Raw genomic sequence first — 21,089 nt, 5'->3', positions numbered from 1 at the left:
AATAATTTGAAAACTGAATTATAGATACATTCTCTGATTTTAATTTCCAACGTTATACTGTTTGGCAATCTGAAAAGGACAATTCGTTTTATCTCATTTACCTTTGAAGCATGTCCCCCTGCATCCCATTTGTAAAGCAACTGTGATACATATACATGTCATGTATATGTAAAGATCAGACCAAGTAACTGGCTACTAATATACCACTGAACTCAAATATGAGAACATTAGTGATATTCTTAGATATTCATTTCTCATTCTATCATTTCAATAGCCCCCTGAACTGTGTTTTACTATTTTTTATTCATAAAAAAAGTAAAAAGCTTTATTACGCAGGCATGTGTAGGCATGTGTGGGCATGTGTGTCACATATAGTTAAATAATTTTGTTCTATATTTTTTAAGCTTTATAGAAAGTGGTGTATAGAAGTCTGTAACCTCAGTAATGTACTAAAAATGTTTTGCGGAGGAAGTTATCGCTATCTTGTCTATAATACAGTTTCACAATCAGAACTAGTGGACCGCAATAATAAAAAAGTTTGCAAATGAGAGCAAATATACATTTAATTTCCTACTCCTACCTTTGTATTTCACCCCCATGTTATCAAGATTGTTTTGTTAATGACTATTACACTATTTATGTTTAGCCTTCCTCTACATTTTTCAACTGATCTTAGTCCAAGTTCCACAAAAGTGGAAATAACCTTGTATTTTTGTAAGGCTCACCAATCCCCAAATTGCGTTAACAGACCCCAAGAACTGTCCCCCAGGATCAAAGCTCATCTATTGATACTGGCTACGAGAGTCAGCAACACTTACTTGCTCCTGACAGTCACGTCTGGCTTGCTGCTCGTTGCTCAAAGCTGTGCTTGCTCTCTGAAGAGCTTCTTGTACTTCATTCTGGACACTACTGAGTGTTTTCTTTAATTCAGTTAACTGCATTGAAAGAACATGAGTAAAGTCACAGTTAATTATAAACTTACTTTTAAGATACTGAGGGACAGATTTTTTTTAAGCCCAGTTAGGCCTTCTTACAAGTAATTTAAGATAGTTATAACCTGATATAATCTGCAAATTTATAGCTCCATACTCCTTCCCTACTAATACTTGCAAAAGTCTGTTCTCAGGCAGAGGCTTCCAAAGAGCAGCACTGAGACCTACACCGTAATGCAGTCTCAAGTAATCTAAGGAAACGGGAATAGAATGCCAGAGCGATGTGAAACACACAACTCAAATTGCTGGGTTTGGGTTCAATCAGTATCTGTTGAGATGTATCAACTGGTAACTAATGCGCTATTTAAAAGAACTCAAATCCGTATACACACAGCAAGATTTACACGGTCAATAACATAATTTACCTGTTGTTCCATGCTCTCTATGGCTTTTCTCTTGTCGTCCTGAAGTTCCTGTTTTTCCTTCTCTACTTCCATCAACTTCTTTTCCAATTGCGTCTGAAACTCGGCCGACTCTTTTAAACGAACTTCAATATTCTTACGTACTTCCTCTGTCACCTTCACCGCAATCCCAACAGTAGAACACACACATTACACACATTTAAAATTAAACAATTACTTTCTCCAAATCTAAACTAAATTTGAAAAGTACTAGCACTGTTTGTCTTTAAAAAAAATCCATCAACACTTGATTGAAGAGTTCAAAAACACTTAAAACTATAAGCACAATTTACCTCTCACCTTGGCCATTGGCCATTTTTCCCTTTTGAAGGGAAATTTCCAATTTTCATTTCTCCCTCAATCTGCATATCCACTCGCCAAATGTGTCCTTTCTACTCGTGAAAGGACTCCCCCTACCCCCACATATTTTGATTTCCATGATGCCAACCACAAAAGGATCTTTTAAAACTATGGCCCTAGACACAGTTTAGGCCTCCCAAAATGAACTTTGTGTTCTTCAATCTACGACATTGACCTTGCTAACTAAAACAAATTACATCTATGATATGTTGGGGGGGAGTCATTTAATCATTTTATAAAATAGGACATTCAAAACATCTCACATTTGGTTCTGGATTACACTTTTGATTATACTCCTCAGTACTTCACACTAGCCAAACTGTTACCCTCTTGAAGCCCTCCTGCCTTGGCAGAGGGTTCCTGCTACACAGTAACTTTCTTTGACTATCCAAATGATACTTCCAAGACTGTACAAAAATGCCATCTGTTTGGTCAGGAGACAAATACCCTCACGTACCGCCACTCACATCAACATCTGATCTGTACCTTTCCTACAGCAATTATACCCTCCCTTGTTTTATGAATTTTGTGGGTTGTTTCAATCTTGCTGGTTAGACTCAAGCACTTTTAAGAGGTAAGCGGAAGGATATCAGCTCAACTCACCCTAACCATCATGCCTTACACACAGCAGGCTCCTAATTAAAAGAAAATGTTAACAAGTGCATTTAAATTTAATTCAAATTGTGTATACCTGTTTTTCCTTGTTAAGGGATTCCTCTAAACTGGTAACCATTGCTCGGTACTGTTCCACATTACTAGTACTTGTTTTGAGTCTCTCCTTCAAGTCATTCACCTGTTCCTCCATCTGCCTTAGCTGACTCAGAAGATCATCCACATCTTCTTTGTTGCTAGGCTGACCTAAGAGATTTGACAATCTTAACATTCACATTTTAAATGATCTAAGAAATAAGTGTTATCAAAGAGTTTGTAAAACTGGGATTAAAGCTCAAATGTACAACTACTTAACTACCTAGGAAGTATATTTCAACCCATGCCGAATACCAAAATAAAACCAGCTATTTTGTCAGTGTGTTACATCTTTTTAAAAAAATCAAATATTTGAAATCCTCTGATACAGACAGTAAGGGTATTTCAAAGAGAAAAATACAAAAAATTTCCACTAATCTGAGGAGGTGCTTGAGGGAATTACCAGATTATTTACTATTTAAACACTGCTTACTCTAAAACACTGAATCTTAATCATTTAGCCCCATTTATGTTCTAAAATCCTTGGAAGAGGGAATAATTGCAATTGAAGTATTTCTTATCAAATGGTATGAATAAGAGAGGACTTACAATGATACATACACTATATACATCTATATATTTATGTGTACACATATACATATATGTACACATACATACGTAACTTTATTATGTTTTATATTTCTCTTCTAGTAAGAAATAACACCATACAGAAAGATTATATGGACACAAAAGCTTTGCATTTGAAATGGTATATTCCCAAAAAGAAACAAAATCTAATGAACAAATCTTTTACCTGAGGCTATCAACGAATAAAACTTAGGAAGACTGCTCTGAATGACAGCAACAAAATCAATTATTTTGTAAATAAGCCTTATTGTTACATATTTAATAAGTAACCATATCTCAGAAGGGAGAGTTTAAAGTTCAAACATTAGCCTTCAAAAGAAATGTTTTTAAAGTGTCAATAAATGGCTCCAACAGTTAGAAAGCTGACAGCACACTGTGGTCAGATGCCTGCAGAACCACTCTGAACCTCCCAAGCCTGAAAATCTACTAACTCAGGCCGAAAACTGGGCTTTACCATATGGAGTGTTTTTTATTCCCTTTGCTAGTATCCACAGAGAAAAGGTTATTTATTGATAGACGTTACAAATGTTTCTAAAGAAATACTTTATTACCAGTCTAATTATTTATTTACCTTTACCAGTTCTTTGTGAGGACTGAGAAGCAAGCTGGGCTTCCATATTACTGAGGTGCTGTTTCAATGTTGCAATTTCCTTTTGAGCATTTTTTAATAGTTCTTTTGTGTTATTATGAAGATTCGTCTCAGTATCCAGCTGCCTCTTTGTATCTAAAAGTTGAACCTATAAGAAAAAACACATTAACCCTACAAATACTGTTTTTAGATTCTTAAATAATTTGAGGTTCAAGTTAATCTTTTTACAGATTTGTAAAACTCTTGCCAAGACAGAGTTAGAGAAACCAGATTTAGCTTCCCATCTGAAACAACCTCTCCCCTCCAAACAAATGAACAAACAAAACCGGACACAACATATGAAACAATTTTACAACGATGGGTAGACAGGATACAAGAAAGGCTAGCTGTACAATTTCCCTAGCTTACTGACTTAAGAGTGTCCGTAGGCTATGGCACAGGGAAAGGGAAATGAGGCAGAGGTCAGCAAACCACCTACCTGAATTGAGCAGACAGAACTGAGAGTGCAAGAAGGCTAAATTGGCTCCAATTCATAAGATATGCTATTAGAGAGAAGAGAGCTACACAGATAAGAATACCCTGGTGATTTGCAGAGGATCCTCTTGAATATTCAGCAAAACCTATCAGTGCATGTACGCGAAAGTACCCCAGACAAGGCAGAGATCATCCAAAGAGAGTGGAGTGAAGAGTATCTGGTACAGAGAGTCAGGACTACTGCCTGTTCCCAGTAGCCAGCTTGAAAAAACTCATAATCCACTGAACACCAGGGACCAGTATTCAGGAAGGTCTGACCTTAGTAACGGGGAATAATTTGTTCTAGACTGAGCACTGCTTTGGGCCTGCCTAATAAATCATAAAAAGCAACACTTGAGAGAATCAAACTTTTTCAAGTAACTTTCCCATACCCCAGAACAAAGTTCAAGATTTTCAGGAATACAAAAATATCCACCACCCCAGAGAAGAAAACTCACAATGTATGGCACCCAATAAAAATTGTTAGGCATATAAAGAGGCAAGAAAAATTTGAGTTTGTAAGAAGTCTCATCAAAATATAAGACGGCAGTGTGTGCACACCCGTTTGAGTGCTGGACATAATCTGCAGACATTCAGAACCCTGGCAGACTCACATCTAGATTTCTAGTAAGTGTGTGCCTTTGTTCCACCTCGTTTTCCAACTTCTTTTTTAGATGAGCTATCTCATGTTCCAATTTTTCTATCTGGTTACTGAGCCTTTGTTTGGTTTCTGTTTCAGATCGCTCCAGTATTCCCTACGGTAAAGAAAAGATTTTTGGTTATGCTTAAGAAAAAAGTCAAAAAGCAATACAAATGAAAGGATATAGGGAATTATAGAATCACAACCCATTTCTACATTAAGATCTATGACACTAAGAAAGTTATTTTGACATTTTACATATTAAAACATCTATTTAATAGGGAAAAAAAGAGAAACATATTACAACAGTCATTCAGATTTCAAGTTTTAAAGCAAAAATAAAACCCACAAATTTAATCTTGTAAGCAATGCGACTGCGCAGCACTCTTTAAATATAGACCAGAAGATCAAAACTGCCAACTGCATGAATTTCAGGTCTTTTTCAATATATTACTTAGAATATTGACACATGTCAGTAAACCTCAAAATTCAACGATCATCATAATACATGACAAAAATGACAGGTAAGTTTTCTAATTAAGATAACTAAGAAGACACAATGTTAAAACTATTTAAATTGTTTCTATATGTGCCTTTTTATTTGGTTACCTGAATTGTTTGCAGATTGGTTAGCAGTAAGTTTTGCCCTCTTTGTTCAGCTAACAAAGATTCTCTTTGCTGAGAAAGACGAACTTCTGACAACTTAAGCATTTCCTTTTCCTTTTTCAAATTTTCTGCTCTTACCTTGAGGAAGTTACAAATGAAAAACATGTTGGAAAACAATGTGTCAAATGCAATAATACAATTATAAAATTAGTATGCTCCTTCATCACTCCATATTCCTTAGTGCTAATTAGAAACTATGTAAGAAAATATAACTTAGTTACATGTGTTGAAATATGAGGCAAAAATAACTGGAAACACCAATGGATCAAAGGAAAAAATCTTGCTTTTACCAAAAATAGTTCCAATTTGTTTGGTTTAAAAATAAGGCTTTAAAACAATGAGCAAAAAATCTAAAATGTCAAGAGTAAAAGAAAAAATTGCAAAATTATGCTACAGTCATACTTGCATGCTATTAAATTACGCAAGTTTTGTAAGGTGGCATGGTTACTACCTGATGAGTACTGACTGATGTATTTAAACCTTTTCGTCCCCCATGAAGAATAGACTCTAAGTCTCAGGGCCACTGGGAGGGTGATCTGAAGATCAATATCCTCAAAGTATTCATATTTACATAAGTCATAAACTACCAATTATCAAACTATCTCCACCATTTTGAAAAAAAGCATTCCCCGGAAAGGAATGGGAGCAAGATAAAAATAAGAGAAAATAGCCAACAGATTCAGAAAACCTATGTTTAAGTCCCAACCAACTCATATTGCATAACTGTACCAAAATAGGCAAATTACTTAGCTTTTGAGTCTGTTTTTCAACAAGTAAAATGGGGGACAACTTCACCTAGTTCACATGTAATGATCAAAGGTTGAGACATAATAAAAAAGCAAAACAATTCATAAAAATTAGTCATCAAAGAATTCAGTATTTAGTTGAAAGTACTGTCAATTTCTGGTAAACATTTACATTCATGGAGAAATTCAGAAATATATTTCAATGCTAATGAAATCTTTAATTGTCTTTTATTAAAAATAAGCAAGAAAAATATTCATTTGTCTTTGTTACAACTATGGAAAGAGTGATTTACAAATTTATTTTGAAATGGAAGACTTGTAAGGAAATCTTAGTATAGAAAAACAAACTTCTCCTTCAGTTTGAACAGAAACAGTCACCCAGCTGATACACAACTGGATACAGCTGAGCCTTCAACAGTGTAGCAACTTGGGGCACCAATCAGCCACACAGGGAGGCTGGCCCTCCACGTACAGATTTCCAACTTTGGATCTAACTACTGTTGACCCTTGAACGACATGGACTTGAACTGCACAGGTTTACTTACACTGGGTTCACGTATAAGCAGATTCATGGATAAGTGGACCTGTGCAGTTCAAACCTTGCTCAAGGGCCACCTGTATTTGGAAACTATGTAATAAAGACTTGTAATACACAAACCTCTCAAGTATCTATGTCATGCCAAACAGTAAAATCAAAGTAAAGACTAAAAAAACAAATGACAAATGCAATTTATAAGGCAGGCCAGATGAGAGACACTGGTCTTACTTCTGCAACAGCCAGCTTTTCGTTCGCTCCTCTCAAATCCTGTGTCATCGTATTGATGATCTGTTCCTGCTTTTGCGTCGTAGCAGTGAGCTTCTGATTTCTCTCCTGTAGGGATGTTATTTCTCGGCGGTATCCTTCCACATTATCTTGCAGCATTTCATACCTTATATGAAAGAAAGGTAGTTCTGTAAGATACTACGTCCTAGTTCAGTTCCTTAAAGAATTTCACATTAGCTTAATTTAAAATAATTAAGTATATTTAAAAAAGTGGCTTTGTAATGTGATACCTTTTTTCCTCAACTTCAAAGTTAGCAGTTTAATTTAAACTCTAAATAAGCACTATATTTCAAGCTGAATTAACTTTTTAATCTTGTTCATTTCCAAGAATTTTAACCATATTGAAAATAATGCCAATACAATGTTGATACACTAGACACTCACCAAAATGCAGTATCCAATTTTAGGTATTTATGCATTGTTAGTAACAGATTTTTGCCTTTCTATTTTCCGCTATAACTCTCCATTTCCTTATGTGCTTTGCTTGAAATCTTAGCAAATGGCTGGCTAGAACTATGAACATAAGGGAAAAAGGATGCTTCTATTTTGAATATCAAACTTGAAATTTATAGAGGTTAACTGCCTGCCATATCCTTACAAAAACATGTTGTATAGCAAACCTCGTTTCACTGCACTTTGTAGATGCTGCATTTTTAAAAAATATATTCCATTTATTTATTTCTAGAGAGAGGGGAAAGGAGGAAGAAAGAGAAACATGAATGGTGGTTGCCTCAAACTGGGGACCTGGCCCGCAACCGAGGCATGTACCCTGACTGGGAATTGAACTGGCGACTCTTCAGTTCGCAGGCTGGCACTCAATCCACTGAACCACACCAGCCAGGGCTATAGATACCGCATTTTTATGAACGCCAAGGCAAGACCCTCCACCATCAAAAAGATCATTACTTGTTAAAGGTTCAGATGATGGTTAGCATTTTTAAGCAATAAAACACTTTGAAATTAAGGTACATACATTATGTTTTAGGCATAATGCACACTTAACATACTACTGTAGAGTGTAAACACAGCTTTTTTATGCGCTGGGAAACAATATGTGTGACGCGCTTTACTGTGATACTCATTTCGTCACAGTAGCCTGGAACTGAACCTGTGGTATCTCCAAGGTTGTGCCTATATACACAGAAATAAAGTTTGTCCTACTTGTTAAGCTAACAAGTATTCAATTGACCTAACAACAACTATGGAATGAAGTTTACTATCATTCCTTTTTAAGTGACCAAGAAAGTGCATTTTCCCAAAATAAACTATCTAGAAGACCTGGGTGTCTTCTACCTAAAATAGAAAAGAATGAATGAAATTGCTCACATCATGCTTATCCTCTGGGGCATTTATAAAATAATTATGTCCCACAGAAACCACAGGCCTTTCACTGCCAGGAAGGAATTCTAGCAACGTCTCTCACATAAACTCCAGTTTTAAAAAACTATCTGGGTTTCTCAGCAATGGCCCAAGGAAATCGTTAACCAATATTAAAATACAACACCCATAGCTTCTCATCTGGATTATGGTCCACAAAAAAGTAATACTACGCAAATTAACCCCTGATTTTGGTTCACTGAACACTGAAGTATGCCATTTGGACTTCATTAATTTTTTTTGATAATCTAAATGTGATCTCTTTTTCAAAATTAAATTTACTGAGATGACATTGGCTAATAAAACTATATAGGTTTCAAGTGTACAATTCTGATACATCACCTGTATATTGTATGGCACGCCCACCACCCAAAGTTAAAAAACAAGGAACGCTTCACAAATTTACAAGTCATCCTTGTGCAGGGACCACGCCAATCTTCTCTGTACCATCCCAATTTTAGAATATGAACAAATGAAACTCACCGTTTAGAAGCAAAATCTAGCTGTGTAGATATTTTGGTGTTTTGCGATCGCAGATCTGTGACTTGCTCCTGAAGTTTCTCAAGCTGCTCATTTTGTAGTTTTTCATTATCTGCCTTTTCCTTTTTGTAGTTCTCAAAAATTTCCTGCAACTAAATATTAGAGAACTTATTAGAAGATGACACTGTTATCAAAAAACCTAACCCAAAATAAAGGTGTAAAGGTGGGATCTTTACCTGTTTAAGGGCAGCCTTGGCTTCTATAGCCTCTGCCGACTCAATGACAGGTACTGAAGTAGGAGTGGAAACAGTCTGTGATGTACTTGAACGTTTTGGAGTTGAAAGGAGTGAAATATCGTCCAAGCTTGAAGCTTCAGAAATGTGGGAAAAAAATGATATAACATTTCTTTGCAAATATATCATTACCAAAACCAACAAACTAGGCTTACTTAAGAGATCACAGATTACAGAAATTATGAAGCAAGGAGTCTACTAAATAACCTATTAAGATTACTTTTGGCTTCTGATTAAATAAATTTGCAGATTAAATGTTAAAACATGACCAAAATAAATATGATTAATTGATTTTAAGATGCACACTTTTCAACGATGGTCAGCATTTCTACTTTCTTAATAATACCTAAAACAATAGCATGTGTTAGGGCTGAAGACCTGTTATGACCAATCACATGTGGTGGTCAAATAGAGTGCATGCTGCTTATGTTGCAAAATCCATTCCTAATATCCATTTCAAAAAATCACCCCAAATACTTGATACTTTTAAGGTAAGACATAGAAACCTACCTTGTAAAGGGATGACAACACCTGTTGTTTGTGACAACAAAATACGGTACATATCACGTTGACGAACTATGGAATCAACCAGCTGCATCTGATGTTGTCGGGACCCACGGAGTTGTTCTAGTTCAGTGAGGGCGCTCTCAAGTTTGAGCTGAAGCTCAGTAATTCTACAAAAAATTATCCCAAGTCTATTTCACTCACATTGAGTGGCAGTTATAATCTCTACTGTATAACACGGACTAAGTATTTTACCATCTATCATTAAGCATCCTATTTTTCTCTCTTATCCTTCCTTTCTTCTACTGACATTGTAATTACCACTTTCAAAGACCCACCATAAAGGAGGCAAGTACTCATCACTGTCATCTAAAAAATTTGTTTGCAAAAATTAAACCAATTCCACTCAGTCTAAACTCTAGAGTTTTTGCTTTCATAGCCACTCCTCCTCCTGTAGCACCAAACACACTAAAACAAATTCTTTACTTTGCTTGAGGAATTCCTACATATCTTCTCTCTGAAGTCTGGTGTGTTCTCTAAAATCTAGGCTAGGTCCTCTACCTTAAAGCTCACACGAGTAGGTTTTTATTATAGCCCTGATCATGCTGGACTAAAATTACCTCCTTACTTATCTAGTCACCAAGCTCATCCACAAACTGAGTCCCCTGAGAGAATTGTTTTTCTTGGTATTGTTGCTCAATTTCTTTCTCTCTCCTAAATTACTATATTCCAGCCTGCACTACTAGGGGATACGTAAGCAGTTTTCAATAAACGTTTGCTGAACACATCAAGGCAGTCCATAGCTTACTTGGATGAAGTTGTTTCTTGTTCTTCTCTTTCTCTGGTTTCCCCAAGTTCCCTAAGAGCCACTAACAGACGCTGATTTTGCTGTTGAAGCTCCTCGATGTTTCTGTAAGATACTAGGTGCTGGGATATCACTTCAGATGAACTGCTTATATCAGCAGAGCTTACTTCCTCATCACGAATTACATGGTTACCCCTTGCTTCTTCAAGTTCCATCAAAAGCACTCTAATCTAAAAAGAAAGTGTTAACATTATGAAATATTGAAGAGTGTTGGCTTTGATTCTGGAAATGTTTAGAAGAAAAATTTTCAAATAAAAATGTTACTTTATAAACACCATCAACTTGTATTAAATTATCTTAAAAGCCAAAATATCAATCATATCACTTTAAATATTAAAACCCAAAAATGTTTAATGAAAAAATTTTCATTTTTTCTATAAAGTATGTAATGAAAGCTGTTATCTTTAAAAAGCAGCCACATTACAATTCCAGAAGCATTATTCAGTTTTTGTAAAACAATGATGCAATACAATACACAGAAATGTATACCGATTGTGTACAACTATGCTAGCACTTGCTTCCTTACGTACGTACTGTATAATGAAGCAGAAGAGTGAATAATAGATTTTAAATCCATTTAGACAAAAATTTAGTGTTGTGTGTAGACCCACAAACAAAAATTAAAGTAAAATATATGACCAAAATAGGTCTACATTTCCTGACTAGTTCAGTTAAAAAAAAACTGGCAGAGTAATGAATATGGCATAGCTTTGTATCAGTAAAAACACAGAAAACTTATACATGTTTATATTTGCTCACGTTTCTACATGTAAAAAGAATGACATGAAAGAACACATAGAAGTCTGTTATTTGTTATACTCTGGGACATGGGCAGGGGGAAAGAAATTTTATTTATCTTTGAATTATTTCATTTATTACAACCAGTACCTATAACCTGAAAATTCATCAAACACTTAAGAGAAAAAAAGGGAGGGGCTATGAAAGGTCACTGCCTAGGCTGCAGCTCTGCTAGAGCAGTGTCCCTAACTGATGAAAACTTCGTATGTGCTAGTTCTCTCTTAGATACAAGAAACAGATTCAAACATTCCCGGGCCACTGGTTTAGGGGAAACGAAAAGAGGAAAGGAAAAAAATTCTAACCTGTTGTGAAAGATCTTTTATTTGAATTTCCATTCTCTGATTGTCTCTTTCAAGTACAGATGAATGTTTGTTGGCTTTATCCGTGTCCTCCTGCAATCGCTGAATTTCCTATAAAGTGTAAATTCAAGTTAAAATTCTGTATTTCCATGTAAGATCTATACAAATGAAGCAGTAAATGAGTAACAAAAACACACACTGCTCAAACACCATAGTCATCAACTTATGAACTAAACACATTCAATATAACATATATTCTATATAATAGTCCCTCAAGAGAAATTCTTCATAAATATTGGTTTGCCCAAAACGTCTGTTTAGTTTTTTTCTGTAAAATAAAAGACACATTCTTCATTTTCACCAATAACTTACTGATTTGGATATTTGATGATGTCAGGTATCTCCTGCTATTGCCTTCTAGTAAGTAGAGGCCAGAGGTGCTGTAAAAACATCTTCCAGGGCATAAATAAGACAGCCCCACAGCAAAGAATTATTTGGCCAAAATGTCAACAGTACCAAGAAACTTTGCAAATCACTTTTGACACATTTGATTGGTCACAGTACATTTTCCATACACTGCACAAATCATTTACTGTTTCAGTTGGGTTTTTACCTTTCTTGAAATAAGAAAGCATAATATGCCAAAAATGTTGTGTATTTTCCTCCATCTTTAATATTAAAATGGCTGCACAAAAACTCACCAATTTTGCTAGATTTTTAAGTGCACACTAACGTGACAGTTGTCACAGTATAGTCTAAGACAATTGTCTCAAATGAAGTTAAAGACACTACCAGAGCCATTGTATGGAAAAAACTAAATGAACTGTTTTGGCCAACTCAATACGAATACACGTATTTCTTAGTATCTCAGGGATTGCTCATCATAATGTTCATCACTACATGAAAACGATGGGCAACGTGCCACTCTCTCCAGTTAACTGTCACTTACAATCTTATGGCCACACCACCACGTTAGATAATCTCAAAAGTTTTGTTACTAAGACAAAAAGAAAGGACTATATTACAATGATAATCTTTATTACACTGGTTACCTGAAAATAAATACCAAATAAGTAAGAAATGCTGGGTAAGACGCATAAAAAACTTGACTTTGTAAAAAACAAATTAAGAATTAATTCTAAATTATCAGTGGCAAACGTTACAAAGCTGTAAAAGAACACAAACCGACAACAAAACACACAGTAATACATACAGTGCCCTGCAAAGCTGTGCATCACAGTACCCGCAGGGGTGCAGAGGCAGCTTTAAGGGGCCTCACACGAGCACAAAATATCTTTGAGGCGTTGCGTGTTACTTCAAACCCACACAAATTTGGCTTTGTAATACACTGTTTTCAAATGAAAAATTTAAAAGTACTATTCAAGTAAAAGATGGCTCCTATTTATCCTGGAGTTTTAAGTAGCGCACTGCCCTAAAGCTGCGTACAAACCAATTTCAAAAACAACTAGTCTGTGACAAAACGAAGCAAGCGAATATTCACGAACTATTCTAATAATACAAATCTACTGAATTCAAAATGGGATTAATTAAGATGTCAAGGAAGGAAGTTATTTGGTTATAAAACCCTAAAACTCAAATAATCATCACAGAATCTAGACTGAAGGGCACATGATGTATATTATGGACAGAAGATACGGCTATAAAAAATGCCACAGTAATTACTTTAACATTCTTCGGCAGTTATAAAAAAAGCAGTTAAGGGAGTTGTGGTACTGTACCTGTACATTAGTGAAAAATAGCTTTTCCCATAATTAATAGCTGCTTTTTTCTGATGCTTAAGCCCCTCTACCTCACTCTCTATCCCCTTCAGACAATAAGCTCCAGACAAAATGCTCACTCTCAACAGTGGAAAAACTCAAGCTCTAATTAGATCTAAGGGATCACGTTTCAAACCAGATGAAGAAAGGGGGTGTCAAAAAGCCAATATTCTGTGAAAGCACAACTGGTAGACATCATCTGATTCAGGAGAAAGACAATCAGATATATCCCGATTTAAACTGCTGTCTAAATTTTAGTAGCAATAGCAATACAAGTTTAAGTTTGAGTGAAGGATACAATTTATTCATATTTTGGAAGGAAGGGAGGGAGGGAGGCGGGAAAGGAAAGGAAAGGAAAAGAGGGGAGGAATAAAGGAAATGTATCAGTCTATAACAGCAGATACAAATTGATTTAATTGAATTTCCTCAAAAAAACTTTGACAAATCTTAAAGATTTCTCAATAATATTAATAGTTGTGCCCTAAACGTAAAATTATCAGACTATAATCTTATTTAAATATTATGCATTAAAAGGGAATCTTAAGAGGATAAAGACATCTATGAATTTCCTTGGTCGTTTTGACATGTAAAGGAACAGTGAAAATATATATAGCCTAGCCAGTGTGGCTCAGTGGGTTGGAGCACTGTCCCATAAACCAAAAGGCTATTGGTTCAATTCCCAGTCAGGGCACATGCCTTGGGTGCGGGTTCAGACCCCGGTTGGGGGCATGTTCAGGTGGCAACCTACTGATGTTCCTCTAGAATCAGTGTTTTTCTTCTTCTCTCTGGAATCAATGGATATATCCTTGAGTGAGGATTTAAAAAAATTAAAACACAGACAATGTAAATGAAATGAAGATTTGCCACATTGTGAAATGGTATAAAAATGTTCTTGCCTAAGGTGAAACAATTGTATCATTTCTAGACAAAAGGATCACAACTTTTTTTTTTCTACATTGTACTAGGATAGAATGGACCACCTCAGTAGCTTCTGAAGCTAATATTTTTCTATCACCACAATTTAGCAAACCTGGTTCTCCTCACCTCAGGAACATCACGCAGAGTTAGTGATCAAGTTTGCACCACAATGTTCGACAAAGAGAGACTGCTACATTCTGAAGCATTCTATTACAAAGATGTATCTGAAGTGGCGATTTATCACCTGTTACGGAACCCTACAGAAATGATCCTCAATGTCTTAGAAAACATAGAAGGTTCTCACAATGTGAGCCGAATAAAGGTAGAACATTTTGTGATTACAGGTGTCTCATAATGTAATGACAAACTTTAATGTCTAATTACTGTTTCTTACATGGATTTTTCCCAGAGCCCAAATTTAGGAAAGGAACCAACCTTCATAGCTTGTTCAAGCTTAACCGATAAACTCGCCACAGCTTTCTGTGCACGTTCATACTCCTCGCGCTGGCGTTTCAAAATCGGTGCTTTGGCTTCAACTTCTTTTACGATTTCATCTAAGTACTTATTGATTCTTTTGTTCTCTAGTTTCTCCAAGAGCAACTGATCCTGAGTTTCCACATAAGCATTATACAACTGAAAGTAGAAGAGGGTTTGTTTCAAACGTAGGCATAAGAATCTAAGTATATATATTCTAGCCAGAGGGGACGGGGAAGGGACAGTGGGGAGAAGGGTTTTCAGGAACTACTATAAAGGACACATGGACAAAACCAAGGGAGAGGGTGGAAGCAGGGGAGGGAGGTGGGTTTGGCTAGGGGTGGGTAGAGGGGTGGGGAGAAAATGCAGACAACTGTAATTGATCAAAAATAAAATAATTTTTTTAAAAATTAATAAAATATAAAAAACATAAGCATATATACTCCATCTTCATGATAAACATTCATTAGCACTTAAAAAGATGGAAATATTTACTATGTTATACAGAACTAGGAACCAAGAAAGCCTTTCCCAGTGTGATACATTTATCTTCAGATCATTTTAAGAATAATTTTTCTTAGATTCATTTCAGAGAGATCTGAACACTCCTGCCAAAGGAAAATAACAGTATGTAACAGCACTCCTACCTCAGTGAGCTTCATGCCAGGTCTCACTATCTTAGCTACAGCTGCCGCAGTGGGGGACATGGCTGTGAGCTCTTCTTCAGACAGTACGGCTCCTGTGCCAACACAAAGAAATCTACTGTATTTATGTAAAACTGCAAACCAAAGGTGCTAATATGTTTTTCAAGTAAGACGTGACACCTACAGTACATTACATACAAATTTCTGCAAAGATCTAAAAATGACACCAAACAGTAATTAACACAACTCAATTCCAACAATCATGCTGTAAATATAATTTAAAATACTCTGAAACTGACACACAATTACATGTGACCAAATAATACTTCTCTCTGACAATACAGTAAAAATATACATAAAGTACTAATTTTAAACTAAAAATACATTCTAATGCTATAGCTCAATGGAGTTTCCTACACCAAAAATGACAGAGAAATTCTATTAGAAAAATTAAGTGAGACCCATGTAGGGAAGCGCTAGGATTTCCAGACATTAATAAGCATCTTAATCCATACCTTTCCGTTTTGTGGCCGAAAGCAGGTCATTTGCATTCTCTAGTTCCTTCTCCAATTTCCCTATTTTCTCAAGCATTTCTTTTTCCATTTGTTCTTTAGATTCCTCCACCTCTAGAAGATGATCTTGAATTGCTTTATTTGCTAAAAACATTTTTGAAGACAATATTCAAACATAATTAAAATGTTGGAGCTTATAAAATGTAACAGAACAGTCATTTTTCCCTCCGTCAGACAATACTAAATTTTAGGCTGCAGCTGACAGTTATCACCCACTGATAGCTCTTGTTCTACTTGTAATTCCTGAAATGTCCTGGCCTGGTGAATCTATTTCTCCTTTTGATGTCTCCTATTCACAGGGAAAATAAGGGAACTCAAATTGTAAAAAGAGTGCCTCTAAGTATCTCTTTGGTTTTATCTGATCTTTAGTCTACAGCATAGGAAATAACTGAAAAAAATCATACATAAATAACTTACATTTCAAAAAAAGAAATATAAGAAATTATATAAGAAAATATAAGAAAATCAAGGACTTTAAAATACACTATTTATAATTTAAGTCAGTCTTACTTATGCATTAAGAGAGTACCCAAACTAGACTTCTGGCCAAGATGGAGGCGTAGGTAGATACACTGTGTCTCCTCACACAACCAAAAGAAGGACAACAATTTAAAAACAAAAAACAATGAGAACTGACAGAAAATCCAACTGTATGGTAGTTCGATAACCAAGGAGATAAAGAAGAAACATTCATCCAGACCAGTAGGAGGGGCGGAGACGGGCAGCCGGGGCGGACAAGACTCGTGGCAAGGCGGCAGCTGGAGGACCCAGTGGTCCCACATTTGTGCACAGATAAACCGGGAGGAACAACTGGGGAGCGAAATAGACCATGCAACCCAGGGTCCCAGTGAGAGGAAATAACCTTCAAACCACTGACTGAAAACCTCTTGGGGGTTGAGGTGGCAGCGGGAGAAACTCCCAGCCTCACAAGAGAGTTCGTTGGAGAGACCCACAGGGTCCCAGAATGTACACAAACCACCCACCCAGGAAGCAGTACCACAGGGGCCCAATTTGATTGTAGGGAGCGAGGGAAATGACTGTGGTCCAGCAGAGAGTGGAGCAAACGCCATTGTTCCCTCCCGGACCCCTTCCCCACATACTACGTCACAGTGCAGAGGCTTGGGTTACCCCGCCCTGGTGAATACCTAAGGTTCCGCCCCTTTACATAACAGGTGTTCCAAGAAAAAAAAAATGGCCCAAATGAAAGAACAGATCAAAGCACCAGAAAAAAATACAACTAAGTGACGAAGAGACAGCCAACCATTCAGATGCACAGTTCAAAACACTGGTAATCAGGATGCTCATAGAACTGGTTGAATTTAGATGCAAATTAGATGAAAAAATGAAGGCTGCATTAAGGGAAATAAAGGAAAATGTACAGGGAGCTAACAGTGATGGGAAGGAAACAGGGACTCAAATCAACGGTATGGACCAGAAGGAAGAAAGAAACATCCAACCAGAAAAGAAGAAACAAGAATTCAAAAAAAATGAGGAGAGGCTTAGGAACCTTCAGGACATCTTTAAATGGTCCAACATCCGAATTATAGGGGTGCCAGAAGGAGAAGAGGAAGACCAAAAAATTGAAAACTTATCTGAACAAATCATGAAGGAGAATTTCCCCAATCTGGCAAAGGAAATAGACTTCCAGGAAGCTCAGAGAGTCCCAAAGAAGTTGAACCCAAGGAAGCACACACCAAGGCACATCATAATTATATTACCCAAGATTAAAGAGGAGAGAATCTTAGAAGCAGCAAGAGAAAAGGACACAGTTACCTACAAAGGAGTTCCCATAAGACTATCAGCTGATTTCTCCAAAGAGATCTTACAGGCAAGAAGGGGCTGGAAAGAAGTACTCCAAGTCATGAAAGGCAAGGACCTACAATCTAAGATTGCTCTATCCAGCAAAGCTCTCATTTAGAATGGAAGGGAAGATAAAGTGCTTCTCAGATAAGGTCAAGTTAAAGGAGTTCATGGTCACCAAGACCTTATTATATGAAATGTTAAAGGGATTTATCTAAGAAAAAGAAGATAAAAAATATGAACAGTAAAATGACAGCAAATTCACAGTTAATAACAACCACACCTAAAACAAAACCAAAAGCAAACTAAGCAAACAACTAGAACAGGAACAGAATCACAGAAATGGAGATCACATGGAGGGATATCAATAGGGGAGTGGGAGGGGGAGAAGGGGGGAAAGGTACAGAGAATAAGTAGCATAAATGGTAGGTAGAAAATAGACGGAGGAAGGGTAAGAATAGTATAGGAAATGTAGAAGCCAAAGAACTTATATGTATGACCTATGGACATGAACTAAAGTGGGGGAATGTGGGAGGGAAGGGGTGTGCAGGGAGGAGGGGAGTGAAGGGGGAAAATGGGACAACTGTAATAGCACAATCAATAAAATATATTTTTTTTAAAAAGTGAGAGTATCCAAACTATAAACCCCTATGTATTAATCAAAGTATTTTAAAAACAGAAGAAAAATTTTCTATTAAAAATCATATTATACAAGAGGTTATTAGCTGAACAAAAGAGAAAAACACTGTATTTTTAAACACACTATTTACTGAAAATCCAGAATCTTTTATACTAAAGTTTGTGTCCCTATATAGTTAATCTAACTTCTAAATCCAACAAACTATAGAAAGGTAAAGAAAAAAGTACCTTCTATCTAAAAACAAAATAATCTTCGTATAATTGAAAAGTTACCTTCTCCAGCTTCTTTCAAAAGCTTGTGTAGTTCATCCACTGCTCGGGTCAGCTCATTGCTCTTTGCCTCTGAGTCATCCGCAGCACTCTAAAATCCAATCTCAGAAAGTTACCAAAACATGCAACAAAGTAGCATTAGGGCCCTAAAAGGTGTGGTAGGATTCCTACCTTGTATAGATTAGAGAGTTTTATGTGAGCATTTAATTCATTGTGGAATTTCTCTTCCATACTGGCCTGTTGTTCCTTGGCCTGAAACAAACCAACCAACCAACCAACCAATTACAGCAGACACATTTGAACTGAATTTAGAATGATTATCAAACACCATACAAACAAAATACTTGTTTTGTATAGAAATAAGATAAAATTAAAACCTTAAATTAAAATTAGTTTTCATGATAAAGATGAATTACTTTAAGGATAAATATTAATGACATTTTTATATAAAAGTGGAATACTTAATATTAAGCTAATGACACTCATTTTTAGGCATTACTTTGGATACAGCATATAACTGTTATGTATGATTAGGTAAGTATCCTATTTTACAGTGCCAGGAACAGTGCAAATCATAACATAGCTTCATAAAGTAACAGTTTCATAAATGCTGTAGTATTTTTGTAAAAGAGGCATTATAAAATAGTCACTATACCTCTTTCAGTTTGGTCAACAGATCCTCTACATGCTTTTGAAGATTCTCATTTGATGTTTTTAAGCTGTTCATCTGTTCTTCCATTCTAGTAACCTAGAAACAAAAAGTAGAGTTGGACAGGGGAGAATGCTGTATTAACTGAAATTAATTTGATAGGAAGTTTAGCTAACAACTAAGTGCAAAATAATTCCCCACACCCTAAAAAACATTTTATATAAAATATGGATATTTGAGAAAATGAAAATAATAGCTCACAAACAAACACGTTTGGATTTAGTTCACAAAAACTTATCACCACTTCTTAAACATGTCTTAGGAAAGATATACCATAACATAGTAGTAGTACCAAAATTCCTCAAAGAATATAATAAATTTTACTTAAAAGCAATTGATTAATTTCCCGGGCAAAATGTTTATGAGTTATGTCTTCCATGTTTGACCCTTAATCCTACATTTACTTTTGCATACCACTAAATGACTGTTTAATGAACTGCCACACAAATGTAAATTGTAACTAATACGAAGATACAATTTTACTAACATACCTCCTCCTTTTTGTTTTCAAGATTACATTTAAGCTCTAGAATCTCATTTCCTTTTTCTCTGCCAAGAGCCAGAAGTTCATCAGTTTTGGTTTTCAACTCTGTGTTCAGCCACGTATTCTGATTTTGTAGTAATTCCTTTTCTTGCTCCAAACGTTTTTCTCGATACTAAAGAAATCCCCCCAAAATAACATTTATATTTATAGTAAAGGATAATATATTGTTATTTAAACGATTTTGTCTGCAACCAAGGAACACAGGCAGAATTTTAGCTTATGATACAAACAAGTATCTTCAAGAACTCTTAACAGAAAACATAACCAGATAATAACAAGAAACTTAAGTATCACATAGGCAAAACAGTTCAATTAAAACTGTCTTAATCCTTAATTCCCTGACATTTAAAAACACAGCTTTAATTACCTTACAGATGACTCTCCTAAATTTAGATGAATTTTAAGCAAAAATTTTATGGTGTGTATTAGGAATTATTTGTTACTTGCCTTGACAGAAACATCAGAAGCTTGAAGTTCATCCAATTTTAACTGAAGTTCACCCTTTGTTGCATTGCTTTCTTTAAGTTTTTCAGTTAAACGTTTAACATCCTCTAGAAAGGTCAGAAGAGAATTTGAAAATAATAACTGTTTGTTGCTGAGAGGAACCAAACATCAAAAATGCGTATCTAGGGATATAAACATTTAATACTAAGCACGTAGTTCTCAACTCCTCTATTTTAATTTATTTCTGCCATACTTAATTATAATTGTTTTAAATAAACAGATGATAAAGAAGCCAAATTCCTGCACCCAACCAACAATTTAAATTGTACTGGTTATTTTATTTGGATGCAGTATCTTAAGTTAAATATACAAAATTAACATTAATTTTTCTGATATATAACCAAAGGTCTATGAAAATTTCACAAACAGCTACCTGTTAAGTTAAAAAACAATGAGATATGTACACATAAAGACCTGCCACTCACAACTATCAGAATATATATGCTTACTTTTCTTTATGTTCCTCACATCAAGGTTTTTATGAAAAAAGAATCTATTAATTTTTACCTACCCACCAGCTGATCATAACAGATACTCTGAAGTAACTTTTTTCCCG

General features: G+C 35.6%; 1 protein-coding gene and 2 non-coding genes across 5 annotated transcripts in view; all 3 read right to left on the bottom strand.

The window, feature by feature from the left end:
- The window catches only part of TPR (translocated promoter region, nuclear basket protein), a 58,974-nt gene that overhangs the window by 32,884 nt on the left and 5,001 nt on the right, over nucleotides 1-21,089 (bottom strand). For all 3 annotated transcript variants that reach the window (XM_024552493.4, XM_024552501.4, XM_024552511.4), the window contains exons 6-25: nucleotides 20,477-20,580; nucleotides 19,977-20,141; nucleotides 19,432-19,524; nucleotides 18,948-19,028; nucleotides 18,780-18,867; nucleotides 16,011-16,151; nucleotides 15,499-15,590; nucleotides 14,813-15,010; nucleotides 11,685-11,792; nucleotides 10,528-10,754; nucleotides 9,726-9,889; nucleotides 9,159-9,292; nucleotides 8,926-9,074; nucleotides 7,009-7,171; nucleotides 5,440-5,574; nucleotides 4,805-4,945; nucleotides 3,660-3,825; nucleotides 2,445-2,611; nucleotides 1,358-1,510; nucleotides 819-935 (exon numbers count right to left, since the gene is read on the bottom strand). In XM_024552493.4, coding sequence (XP_024408261.3) covers nucleotides 819-935; nucleotides 1,358-1,510; nucleotides 2,445-2,611; nucleotides 3,660-3,825; nucleotides 4,805-4,945; nucleotides 5,440-5,574; nucleotides 7,009-7,171; nucleotides 8,926-9,074; nucleotides 9,159-9,292; nucleotides 9,726-9,889; nucleotides 10,528-10,754; nucleotides 11,685-11,792; nucleotides 14,813-15,010; nucleotides 15,499-15,590; nucleotides 16,011-16,151; nucleotides 18,780-18,867; nucleotides 18,948-19,028; nucleotides 19,432-19,524; nucleotides 19,977-20,141; nucleotides 20,477-20,580 — 2,786 coding nt within the window. The remainder of the gene's footprint in view (nucleotides 1-818; nucleotides 936-1,357; nucleotides 1,511-2,444; nucleotides 2,612-3,659; nucleotides 3,826-4,804; nucleotides 4,946-5,439; nucleotides 5,575-7,008; nucleotides 7,172-8,925; nucleotides 9,075-9,158; nucleotides 9,293-9,725; nucleotides 9,890-10,527; nucleotides 10,755-11,684; nucleotides 11,793-14,812; nucleotides 15,011-15,498; nucleotides 15,591-16,010; nucleotides 16,152-18,779; nucleotides 18,868-18,947; nucleotides 19,029-19,431; nucleotides 19,525-19,976; nucleotides 20,142-20,476; nucleotides 20,581-21,089) is intronic.
- LOC112299123 (U6 spliceosomal RNA) lies at nucleotides 8,821-8,923 on the bottom strand. The gene has a single exon (XR_002974215.2). It is a non-coding gene; the product is annotated as a U6 spliceosomal RNA (small nuclear RNA).
- On the bottom strand, nucleotides 14,414-14,542 carry LOC112299159 (small nucleolar RNA SNORA66). Its single transcript, XR_002974222.2, has one exon. It is a non-coding gene; the product is annotated as a small nucleolar RNA SNORA66 (small nucleolar RNA).

This window comes from Desmodus rotundus, chromosome 12 (assembly GCF_022682495.2).
Source record: "Desmodus rotundus isolate HL8 chromosome 12, HLdesRot8A.1, whole genome shotgun sequence".
Classification (NCBI taxonomy): domain Eukaryota; kingdom Metazoa; phylum Chordata; class Mammalia; order Chiroptera; family Phyllostomidae; genus Desmodus; species Desmodus rotundus.
Note: the sequence above shows the minus strand (reverse complement) of the source record. Positions and strands in the feature narration are given on the sequence as shown.